This window comes from Panthera tigris, chromosome D1 (genome assembly GCF_018350195.1).
Source record: "Panthera tigris isolate Pti1 chromosome D1, P.tigris_Pti1_mat1.1, whole genome shotgun sequence".
Classification (NCBI taxonomy): domain Eukaryota; kingdom Metazoa; phylum Chordata; class Mammalia; order Carnivora; family Felidae; genus Panthera; species Panthera tigris.
In genome coordinates this window covers 99,187,813-99,199,938 of record NC_056669.1, presented here as the reverse complement: position 1 = coordinate 99,199,938, position 12,126 = coordinate 99,187,813, and the positions used below count along the sequence as shown (strand labels likewise).

Below are 12,126 nucleotides of genomic sequence, written 5' to 3'. Positions count from 1 at the left end.
ACCTGTATTTTCAAGAAGATCCCAGTTTCTAGATCACTGCTCCCAGAAAGAACACACGTCTTGGACACTCAATGACATAGACCTGATGCTCAGCTCAGCCTCTTCCCAGCTGGGTTTCTGTTGCCACCCTGTAGGCAAGTTCTTAAACTCTCTGAGCCTCAGTTTCCCCATCGATACAGTAATTATACAGGAGGGTTGTTACAGGAAAGAAATAACATAAATGGAGTATCTAGTGCAGAAAGCTCACTGGCTCCCTTCCCTTTTCATCCAGAGTCAGTAAATCTACTTCCCTCCTGACTTTCGATACACAAGGGCTCACCTAAGTTCATTCGCTTCATGTTCTCCATTAATTTAACTATGTCATGTTCATTTGTCTAACAGATATTTAACAGAGTGTTCCATGTACCAGGCCTGAGCTCCACAACACCATAAAGTTTATCTGCATTCACAAAGTTCTTTTGTTTGCACAACAGCCTATTCTCCGGATGCAAGGAGGTGGTGGAACCCAAGCTTCTATATCACAAGCCCTGTGAAGATGGGAACCAGTTCTTACCGTGTTTTGTGATCTTTCCCTCCCCCAGCCCCAGCCCCTAGCAGAGCACCTTACACATACTTGGGGCAGGATAAACATTCAAGTTAAATAAAGAACATTAAAAGAGGTTTCGGGGCACCTGGGTGGCTCAGTCGGTGAAGCATCCAACTCTTGATTTTGGCTCAGGTCACGATCTCACACTTCATGAGACTGAGCCCCATGTTGGGCTCTGCGCTGACAGTGTGGAGCCTGCTTGGGATTCTCTCTCTCTGCCCTTCCCCTGCTCACACACACTCTCTCTCAAAGTAAATAAACTTAAAAAAAAATTTTTTTAAAGGGGCTTCAATGGGTTCCCACAACCACCCAGGGCAGAGCCACTCCAAGTGTGCACTCCAGAGCAGCAGAAGCAGCCACACCGAGAACTCTCCAAAATGCAGTTCTGGGGAATCCCAGCCCAGACTGCCCAAACCAGAAGCTCTGGAGGCAGAACCACCCTCCAGGGGATTCTGATGGACTTTCAGGTCTGAGAAGCACTGGCCTAGGGAGTGAATGCCTATTCCTCAAGTAACAAACCCACAGGAAAACATTCCCAGAGCAACGTTAGGTCCTATTCCTTGGGTACAGAATTTCTGAAGTCAGCCTGTGTCTTTCAGGTCTCCTTAGATGCATTTATGGAGACATGGGATTTTATTACAAGAAGAAATCTTATCTTTGGTGGAAGCAGCCGGGGGGTTTCAGGCCATCACAGGGGAGAGAGGACTGCTGAGGTTTATCTGGGGAGAAGTCTGAGATTTGGGGTAAAGTAAGGGTTCCAAGGCTAAAAATTGGGTTTGATCACTGAGTTGGTCGAATCTATCATCTCACAGATGAACAAGCTGGATGCTTAGAGACACAGAGCTGAGACAGCCGGAGCCGTTTCTGCTCGGGACTGGGAGCTTTGCGCTGAGCAACCCCAACTCCTGTTCCTTGTAACTCTAGCTGCAGCAGCCTCATGAACAGAGAACACTGATATTCATCCACAAAAGAAGGTAACACTAAAACTCTTCTTTGTTTAAACTGATTTTTAAGCGTTTTTCTTAGAAAAGAAAAATACAGAAAACGAGTTTCTAAGACTAGAGGTGATGTTTGGGGGAGTGTTTTCTTTAAAAAGCAAAAATGCTTCTTAAGATATACTTTCACTGGGGCGCCTGGGTGGCTCAGTCGGTTGAGCATCCAACCGATGCTCATGGTTTGTGAGTTCGAGCCCCGTGTTAGGCTCTGTGCTGACAACTCAGAGCCCAGACCCTGCTTCAGATTCTGTGTCTCCCTCTCTCTCTGCCCCTGCCCCGCTCGTGCTCTCTCTCTGTCTCAAAAAATAAATAAACATTAAAAAAAATTTTGTAAAGATATCCTTTAACCACAGCCAAAATGAATTAATTAATTTAATTTAATAATTTAAATCAAAGATACTTACCCTTCCCTGTTCGACACATTTGGTCAACATAACAATGGCATATACATTTTTCTCCCAAACCATACGCCAAAAATCTTTCAGAGTGTTGGGTAAAGGCCCTTGGGTGGCAATAAATTCTTTCTTGGAATGGTAGCCCTAAAACACGGAAAGTGACAGAAATTCAGCGCCAGAGAAACAAAGAGGAGCCCTGAAGATTTCATCCTTACAAGCCGTGCCATGGGAACGTCCCCCCACTTACAGGCATGTAGTTGGCATTGATGTAGTCGTCAGTTGAATGGGCCTGGACAGAAAGCTTGACACGGGAAATATCATCTATGACATTAAGAGAAAAAAGGTCCCCATTAGAGGCAAATGTTTGAGGAGAATTACATATAAGAGAGAAAAGTACAAAATGGCAACACATTGTCAGGGTGTGCTGCGTGGCATTTTACAGAAAATGAGATGACCTTAATTTGACCTTCACAGTCAGCCTATGTGACCGGCACAGAGAAGTTAGGCAATTACCCGGCAAAGCTAGTAACTGGCAGAACCAGGGTTCAAACTCAGGCAGCCTGACACTGGGGTGCAAGCTCCTAACCACACCAGACCACCTTCTGAAACAACACAAACCTACTACTATTAACATCCTTGGGTGTGTGCCGTGAGCCAGGGAGTGCACTGAGCAATCTTATTTATTCCTCAAAACCACCCTACCAGCCTGTGTACCCATTTTACAAATGAGGAAACTGAGGGTCAGGAAGATTAAGTGACTTCTCCCAGCACTGATGTCTGGTCAAGAGCAGTCAGAATTCAACTCTAGTGTCCTTTCCACCATGGCAGGGTAAACACCCAAATCTGCATACTTTATTTCCATAGAAATGTTATTACGACAAGACAGTACCAAATTCCAGAATAAACTGAATGTGTAAGACTATTATAGGCGGAAAGATCTAAAACACAAAAATTCTCATGTTTTCTAAATACTATCATCTGAAAACCACACAAACGTGTCCAACTCAAGAAATGAAATAATAACTTGAGAATTTCAAATGTCAGGCGGAATAATCAGCAGCAGCAGCACGTGCTTCCCTGTCTTTGACTATACACCATCTCGTCCTCCTCTTGGACAAAACAATATGACAGTTCCAAGCTCAGTTACCAACATGACTCGTAGTCTAGAACTTTCCCAATAAAAACAGTACCCGAGGGGCACCTGGGTAGCTCAGTCGATTACACGTCCGACTTCAGCTCAAGTCATGACCTCGCGGTTCGTGAGTTCCAGCCCCGCGTCAGGCTCTGTGCTGACAGCTCGGAGCCTAGAGCTGCTTCAGATTCTGTGTCTCCCCCTCTCTCTCTGCCGCTCCCCCACTCTCACTCTGTCTCTCTTTCTCAAAAAATAAATAATAAACGTTAAAAAAAATTAAAAAAAAAAAAACAGTACCCGAACTCTGGATCTGAAAACCTCTGCAGCAACTATAAGATCAGGCCAGTGATCCTGGGTTAACCCTAGAAGGGCAGGATGGAGGCGTATCCCACTAGCCTGATTTTCAAAGCATTTTTCCTGGAACAAGGTTCAATGCCTGCTGTCAATACAAAGGGGATGGCGGGGAGGGGGGACAGGGAGGAGATGAAGAGAAAGCACACAAGCTAAAAAATCCTGAATCTAAACAGAAGTTAATGTTTTAGGCCAGGAAAGAAAAACACAGCCTCACATATAAAACGACAATGTCTCTAAATGTCCTGGTGTAAAAAGTATCAGCAGAACCTAGAAATTACGCCTCAATCAGAACACAGCTGCAATCGACTGATACGTCTTTGTACCCTAGCTCTCATCCGAAAGAAAGACCGCAAAGAACTTTTCTGTGGAGGAAGGTTCACATTTCATCTGAATGGATGATGTAACAAATAATTCTTATTTTAAACCCAATTTGTCGTTAGCCCCGTGCATTCGGCAGATATTGTTAATTCTCAAAATGTGAATCCAGATACAATTCATAATTAGCAGTGGGATGCATTCAGCCAACCAGAGATGTATCCGGACAAGCAGAAAGCATCACTCCCTGCCTGTCCTCCTCTTACCCACCTCCTTTCTAGAACTATGTTAGCTGAAATAAAGGGGCTTTGAGATAGAGGGGATAAGAGCACAGACTCTAATCCTTACCCTGAAAGAAATGACAGACCTAATCCAGAGCCCGGCCTGCCTGCCACGGGCCTCTGTGTGACTTGGGACAAATCACCTAGCTACTCTGTGCCTCGTTCCCTCATCTGCAAAATGAATACGCTACCACCTACTGCATAAGGTTCTCATGAGGCCTGGATTCAAAGGAATATGCCTAAATACAAGGCTAAATTAGCACACCGCAGGTGACTCCTGAATAATTGTGGAGGTGGTTAGTAACTATCTTGACCCCACTTCCCTCCACTGTGAGAGGGGCGACGGCCAGGGACAGACAAAAGGAAAGATCTTGTGGAAAAAACAACTCACACGGCAGAACGTTATTATAGCGATTCTTTCCTCTGTTCTCAGCCAGTTCCGCTGTATATTTAGGTAGACTAATTCCAACAAGCTTCAGATCCTGAAAACAAAACAAACGAGTCGTCCATTTAGTTAGTGTCCAGATATTATTTATACTGAGCATCACGTAGGACAAAACAAAGTGTGAAGGCAGAGGTGTTTTGAGTTAAAGGTATGTTGGAGTTCTAACCCTCAGGACCGGGGAATGCAGCCGTATTTGTCCTCAAAATAAGATGAGGTCATAGTGGATTAGGGACGGGGAGCCTTAATCCAACAGGACTGACGTCTTTACAGAAGAAGAGGCGCGGAGATAGACACTCAAGAGGAGGCAGCCATGCTGAGGTGAAGGCAGGCACAGGACTTAGGTTGTTACAAGCTGGCTGAAGCCAGGCGGGAGCTTCTTCTAGAGGCTTCGGAGGCACCACAGCCCTAGCAACAGCTTGATTTAGGTCCACTGGCCTCCAGAACTGTGAGAGAAGGATTTGCTGTTGTTCTAGTGCTTTGTGACCACAGCCCTTGGAAACTAATGCAGAGGTTAAAATAAAAGAAAAAGGATAATCCTTGCCTTCCAGGTGCTTACACCCTGGGAGAGAGGCACAGGCAGAAATAACTAACATCAGGGTGCCTGGGGGTCTCAGTCAGTTAAGCATCTGACTTCGGCCAGGCCATGATCTCGTGGTTCGTGAGTTCCAGCTCCCCATCAGGCTCAGTGCTGACAGCTCAGGGCCTGGAGCCTGCTTCTGATTCTGGGTCTCCCTCTCTCTCTGCCCCTCCCCCGCTCATGCTGTCTCTCTGTCTCTCTCTCTCTCTCTCTCTCTCTCTCCCTCTCAAAAGTAAATAAACATTAAAAAATTTTTTTTAATTTAGAAATAACTGATGTTACAACGAGGCAGAATTAAATAAACACCACATGTCACAGATGAAACAGGTAGAAAGAGAATTTAAGTCCTCCTGGGCTGTGCTTTGAGTTGTACACTAGGTTCAATGGCAGGCCCAAAAAAGCCAGGCCCCCTTCCTAACTCCTACAACCTGTGGATGTGACCTTATTTTGGAAAAGAGTCTTTGCAGATGTATTTAGGTTGACAACGCTGAGGTGAGATCATCTTGGATTATGTGGGTGGGTCTTAAATCCAATAAGTGTCCCTGATACACAAGACACCCAGAGGGGAACCACGGGGAGCAGGAGGAGGAGACCACAGAGAGTGGAGTGACTGGGCCCTAAGCCACGGAACGCGTGGAGCCACCCGAATCAGAAAAGGCAAGCAAGAGGTTCTCCCCCAGAGATTTGGAGGGACCACTGCCTTGCTGACACCTTGACTTTGGACTTACTATAGCCTCCAGAACTGCAAGAGAATAAATTTCTGTTGTTTCAAGCCACCAGTTTGTGGTGATTTGTTATTGCAGCCGCAGGAAACCAATACAAAGAGGGAGTAGATTCAATAAAGGCAGAGACCACAGCAGCCCAGGGAGGGCGAGTGTGCTCGGCCAAGCTGCTGTGGGGGGTAGAGCACATGGGGACTGACAGGCAGAAACTCTTTCCACAGGACTTCACAGAATGCTCCGGAATCAATGTCGGCCACACAGCCGTCAAGCCCCAGCCCGGAAATGCTAGCCAGAACAGCTTCCTAATTACCCCAGTTAACAGCCCTCAGACTTGAACTTGAATGCCTAGTTTCTCTACCTTTCGCTCTCTCTCCCTCTCTGCATAATCTTCATTTATCAACAAGACTGAACACACAAACCACTAGAAGCAAGGGTACACCTAAGTGCTCGCAGCCCACAGGGCCACTAGGAGCCCTGAGGTCTACCTGACAGAGTTCCTCTCCCCTCTAAGAGGGCCGCCTCTTATCCAGCGCTCCCCCACGCAATAAAAACAGACGGTTTTCCAACTTGCAGGAGAAACATAAAGCAATTAAGAATACGTTATTTACAACCACGTACTTCATATTCTTCTGCAAACCCACAGTTGGAGTCCGCTTGTTGTTTCTTAAAGTAGGCTTCAAAATTCTCCACTTTGATTAACTTGGATCTAAGAAAATAAAAACAGCTTATGAGGACTTTTTTTACATCCAGTGAAGTTCATGCTCAAAACAGAAAAAGACAAGTTATTTAAAAATTAAAGAGGCTACTCACTTTTTAGGTCTTCATCATAGAAAGGGAAAGAAAAGAATAAGAATTAGAAACACCGACTGGATCATGACTCTAGAAATGATAGTAAACATCTTCCCAAAGGAACAAAACCAGAGTATAATGGGGGGAGGGCGTGTCAATAGAATGTTATTTACAAAACAATGAAACGTGTGAATCAGGAAATCTCCCTTCTAGAGCCTGTCATGTAACTGATGGGCTTTGTGACTTTACACAAGGTCTCCTACCTATTGATAACCCGTTTATTTGTTCTCAAAAATCACAAAATATGAGGGGCACCTGGGTGGCTCAGTCGGTTAAGGGTCTGACTTGATTTCGGCTCAGGTCATGATCTCAAGGTTGTGAGATAGAGTCCTGGCATCAGGCTTCGCTCTAGGCATGAGCCTGCTTAAGACATTCCCTCCCTCCCTCTCTCTCCCTCTCTCTCTCTCTCTCTTTCCCTCCCTCCCTTCCTCTCTCTCTGCCCCTCCCCCCACCCTCACTCATGCTCTCAAAAAAACAAAAAATCAGAAAATACATATTTATTGGTAGAATATGGAAGTAAGGTTCTACTTGCCATAGTAGAACATGGCAAGGAAGCAGGCAGCTTCAGGAGACTAATAAACAGAGAGTCCTTGCAGAAAAACAAAGTTAGCAAGAACTCCTGCATGATCAAGGCCAAATGTGTCAATCAGGAAAAATGACAGCAAGTTCCATCAAAAATTCACTAGAGGGGCACCGGGGTGGCTCGGTCGGTTAAGCCTCCAACTCCTGGTTTCAAATCAGGTCATGATCTCACAGTTCGTGAGTTCAAGCCCCCCAACATCGGGCTCCTCTCTGACAGCACTGAACCTGCCTGAGATTCTCTATCACTCTTTCTCTGCCCCTCCCCCACTCGCCTGCTCTCTCAAAATAAATAAACTTCAAACAATTTTTTAAACAATAAAAAATAAAGTAAAATAAAAATTCTCTAGATAGTCATTGAGCAGACTGGGGGATTAAATGTTTTAAAGCCATAACTCCAGAGACTTACTTAATTTGAGAAAAGGATACTTCATTATTCTTTGCTTCTTTCCTGTTTTGAAAGAAACAAAGACCCATTAGACCAAGAAAGAGTAATTCTGTGTTTTTTCCCCTTCAACGTATCTACAAAAGGCCTTTTCCCCGGGCATTAGTTCACATATGGCACTAAATCCCATTCGCTAATACTAAGCTTCATGGTCTAAGCAGCAAACACTGATTACAAATCTGTGAAGTAACTCTCTTTCATACCATCCAAAAGTATGGAAGAATCTTGCTCGGGCAACTTTTAGGAATATCTTTGGGTAAAAATACATTAGCAGCTGACCCTTTGGTAAAGCCAGACTCATTTTTTCATGCTGTTTCTTGAGAAAGGCCTTTCTGATGAGTTAATGAAATAAATCAGAAAATATAGCCACTGTAGATATGGAGGCGGGGCATCTGGCATTCTCCTGCATTGCTGGCCAAACCCCATACTGGTGTCAAAAAATAATAATAATAAAATAAAAAAATAAAAATAACCCTCTGGAGGGCACCCTGGCAGTGCGTATCAAACTGAAAACATGCATCATACCCACTGTCCCAGCAACTGCCCACCTTGGAATTTAGCCTAAGGAAATAATCGGGAATGTGCTCAAAGATTACTGTGGCAAAAACAAAAAACCAAAGAACAAACCTGAAAACATCTGGAAAATTGGTTGAGTAATTTCTGTACAATTGAATACTCCACAGCCACTTAAAATGAAGATTTAAAGCTGTCCACAATGTCTTAAATAATAACGCAGACTAGAAAATACTACACATAATAGGATTCCACTTGTGTGTGAGTTTCACGATCCTATCAATGTTCAGAGTCGTTTTGGGCTGTGATTATGAATCATCCAGTGTCTTTGCTCTTCTGTATTTTTTTTTGGGGGGGGGCCACAAGCATGTATAACTTTTATTTTAACAAGAAACAATAAAGCTGTTTTGACCCCTCCCTCAGAAGACATTTTTTTTACTCTGCCTGTCAGCCCTACAGGGCAAGATGGCGGCAGAGGGACCAGGCAGAGTTACATCGAGGAACTCTGAGCCAGAATGAAATTCTCCAACTGGCAGAAGTTGACAACCAGGAATGAACCCCAGCTGATACGCAGGCTTCAACGGCCACACGGTCAGACAGGAGACCGAGCAATGAAGTGCAAACACCAAGTTCAAGTTCATTTCCACGCTTCCCACACTCAGCTTGTGCCTCCTTGCAAGGCGGCTTTCAAGACCTTCCTCCTAGAGCCCCGGTGAGTATGAGATTTGACAGAAGACACAAATCCAGGTGCAGAGTGAGCTAGCAAAACAGAGCTGCGATTTTTTTTTTTACTATTTAACTACCTCGAAGGGTAGTTGTACAGATAACAATAGTAGCCTACAGGGTCCAAGGCACTGTTGAAGCCTTGTATTTATTTTACGCTCCCCCTGTCACAAGTTAGGTCCCGTTATTATCCCTACATCACAGACTATGTGGACATTACAGCGAAGCTCCCTAACCGCTAGTAAGTCAGAGCATGTGTTCAAACTTAGCTAACTCTCGAATGAAATCTCTTGGGGCTCCCGGGCGACTCGGTCGGTTAGGCGTCCGACTCTTGGGTTCGGCTCAGGTTATGATCTCACGGTTCGTGAGTTCAAGCCCCGCATCGGGCTCCGCACTGACAGCATGGAGCCTGCCTGGATTCTTTCTCTGCCCTTCCTCCAGTCTCTCTGTCTCTCAAAATAAATAAACTTAAAAAAAATTTTTTTTAATTTTAATGAAATCTCTTAACACCTCAACACTGACTTGTGGACCAGGGGGCACTGTTCGAAAGGAGCACTGCACACTGCAGCATTTGCCCTGACCTGATGCCATAGGGGCTGAGACGAAGTACAACTGGCCAGATAGTGAAGAGCCTGGGTGACAGGGACATGGGAACTCGTGACACGAGTCCTTCCAACTGTGAGAATGTCTGAAATTTTCCAGAGTAAAAACCTCCTTTAAAAACTAGGGTATTATCGGGGCTCCTGGGTGGCTCAGTCGGTTAAGTGTCCGACTTCGGCTCAGGTCACGATCTCACGGTCCGTGAGTTCGAGCCCCACGTCAAGCTCTGGGCCGATGGCTCAGAGCCTGGAGCCTGCTTCTGATTCTGTGTCTCCCTCTCTCTCTGCCCCTCCCCCGTTCATGCTCTGTCTCTCTCTGTCTCAAAAATAAATAAATGTTAAAAAAAAATTAAAAAAAAAAAAAAAAAAAAAAACTAGGGTATTATCGGGGCACCTGGGTAGCTCAGTCAGTTAAGCATCTGACTTTTGCTCAGGTCATGATCTCACAGTCTGTGGGTTCGAGCCCCACATCAGGCTCTGTGCTGACAGCTTAGAGCCTGGAGCCTGCTTCAGATTCTGGGTCTCCCTCTCTCTCTGCTCCTCTCCTGCTCATGTTCTGTCTCTCTCTCTCTCTTCCTCTCAAAAATAAAAATAAAACATAGAAAAAAAAGTTTTTAATTTAAAAAATATAAAGTAGGGTATTATCGGGGTGCCTAGGTGGCTCAAAGTCAGTTAAGCATCCAACTTCAGCTCAGTTCATGATCTCACGGTCATGAGTTCCAGCCCTACTTCGGGCTCTGTGCTGACAGCTCAGAGCCTGGAGCCTGCTTTAGATTCTGTGTCTCCCTCTCTCTGCCCCTCCCCCGTTCGTGCTCGGTCTCTCTCTCCTCTCTCAAAAATAAAAAAGCATTTAAAAAAAGTAGGGTATTATCATTAACATGAGCAACAGTCACCTCTTCTTCCTCCAGAAGATGAAGCCTCCCACAGCCACAATTACCAGCGCACCAAAGATACACCCAAAAACTGCTCCACAGATGACACCTGAGAAAAGTCCAAATGGAAAGCACTTCAGAAGATGTTCACGAACAAACAACCGACCCAGGGTCCTCAAACCAGAGTGTGAGTGTGTGTGTGTGTGTGTGTGTGTGTGTGTGTGTGTGTGTTAAATGCCTTTGGACATAAAGTTAGCCTGGGCATTTGGGATCCGGGTTCCCTATCCCCAGTCCACCATAACAGGCTGGTCTTGAGAAAGTCAGTGCTCCTCTCTCCTGAGTATCCTCAACTGCAAACTTAAAGAACTGGGCCATCTGCGATTTTCAAGTTGTTCTTATCGCAGATGCCTTTCTTCACATGAAATTGCATGCAGCAGCCCAATATATAAAATAGAAAACCAGGGGGTGCCTGGGTGGCTCAGTCGGATGAGCATCTGACTTCAGCTCAGCTCAGGATCTCGCGGTTCATGAGTTTGAACCCCGCATCGGACCCTTTGCTGTCAGCACAGAGCCTGCTTGAGATCCTCTGTCCCCGCTCCTGACCCTTCCCCCGTTTGTGCTCTCTCTCTCAAAAATAAACATTTGGGGCGCCTGGGTGGCTCGGTCAGTTAAGCGTCCGACTTCGGCTCAGGTCATGATCTCGCGGTTCAAGCCCCATGTCGGGTTCTGTGCTAACCGCTCAGAGCCTGGATTTCGCTTTGAATTCTGTACCTCCCTCGCTCTCTGTTCCTCCCCCACTCACACTCTGCCTCACTGTCTCTCTCTCTCAAAAATAAATAAAGAATTAAAAAAATTTTTTTAACAATAAATAAATAAACCATTTAAAAAATAAATAAATAAAATAGAAAGCCAGGCAGAAACGCTCTCGTGGAGGTCGGGTGGCAGCAGACAGGATCTCTGGACTGGCTCTTGTTTGGTGGAGTGACCAGTGTTTAAAGACTACGAGCCAAGGAGCACCTGGGTGGCTCAGTCAGTTAAGCATCCGACTTTGACTCAGGTCACGATCTCGCGGTCCGTGAGTTCGAGCCCCGCATTGGGCTCTGGGCTGATGGCTCAGAGCCTGGAGCCTGCTTCTGATTCTATGTCTCCCTCTCTCTCTGCCCCTCCCCCGTTCATGCTCTGTCTCTCTCTGTCTCAAAAATAAGTAAACGTTAAAAAAAAATTAAAAATAAATAAATAAATAAAATAAAATAAAGACTACAAGCCAAAATGTTCCACATGGTTCCCGCCACCTCTGACGTTGTGAGACTAACACCCACGTGTGAGCGGAAATACCAACAGCTCTGTACTCTTGGGACATAACACCCTTTTGTTTATTGGGGAAGGCTGCAGGGACTCCCTGCACTTTGCTTCTGGGGCTTCTTTCCCAAAGCCAACAACTATCGAGTACAAAAACCAGACCAACTAACAAACCAGTTAGTCACGTTGTCTCTGGCCTGAAGGCAGAGTATGTACCCCGCTTGGGTCCTTGAAGCTCCTAAATGATTCTGTGTGACAAAACACGGCTGTGCTTGACAAGGAGTCTGAGGCAAGACTGTCAGGCCTGCCTCTGAGCCACTGTGTAACTTTGGGCAAGTCACTGCCCCTCTCTGGGCCTTAACAGCCTCATTTCTAAAAGAGGAACGGGACAAGACGATTTCTGTGGCTCCTTCCAACCCTCACATTCGAAGGCTCTATGTACCGA

General features: G+C 45.5%; 1 protein-coding gene across 1 annotated transcript in view; it reads right to left on the bottom strand.

Moving 5' to 3' along the window:
• The window catches only part of PTPRJ (protein tyrosine phosphatase receptor type J), a 168,838-nt gene that overhangs the window by 11,496 nt on the left and 145,216 nt on the right, over positions 1-12,126 (bottom strand). Inside the window, exons 14-20 of the mRNA XM_042959652.1 lie at positions 10,404-10,491; positions 7,640-7,681; positions 6,613-6,621; positions 6,421-6,508; positions 4,450-4,540; positions 2,224-2,297; positions 1,986-2,120 (exon numbers count right to left, since the gene is read on the bottom strand). Of these exons, the coding sequence (XP_042815586.1) occupies positions 1,986-2,120; positions 2,224-2,297; positions 4,450-4,540; positions 6,421-6,508; positions 6,613-6,621; positions 7,640-7,681; positions 10,404-10,491 (527 nt within the window). The remainder of the gene's footprint in view (positions 1-1,985; positions 2,121-2,223; positions 2,298-4,449; positions 4,541-6,420; positions 6,509-6,612; positions 6,622-7,639; positions 7,682-10,403; positions 10,492-12,126) is intronic.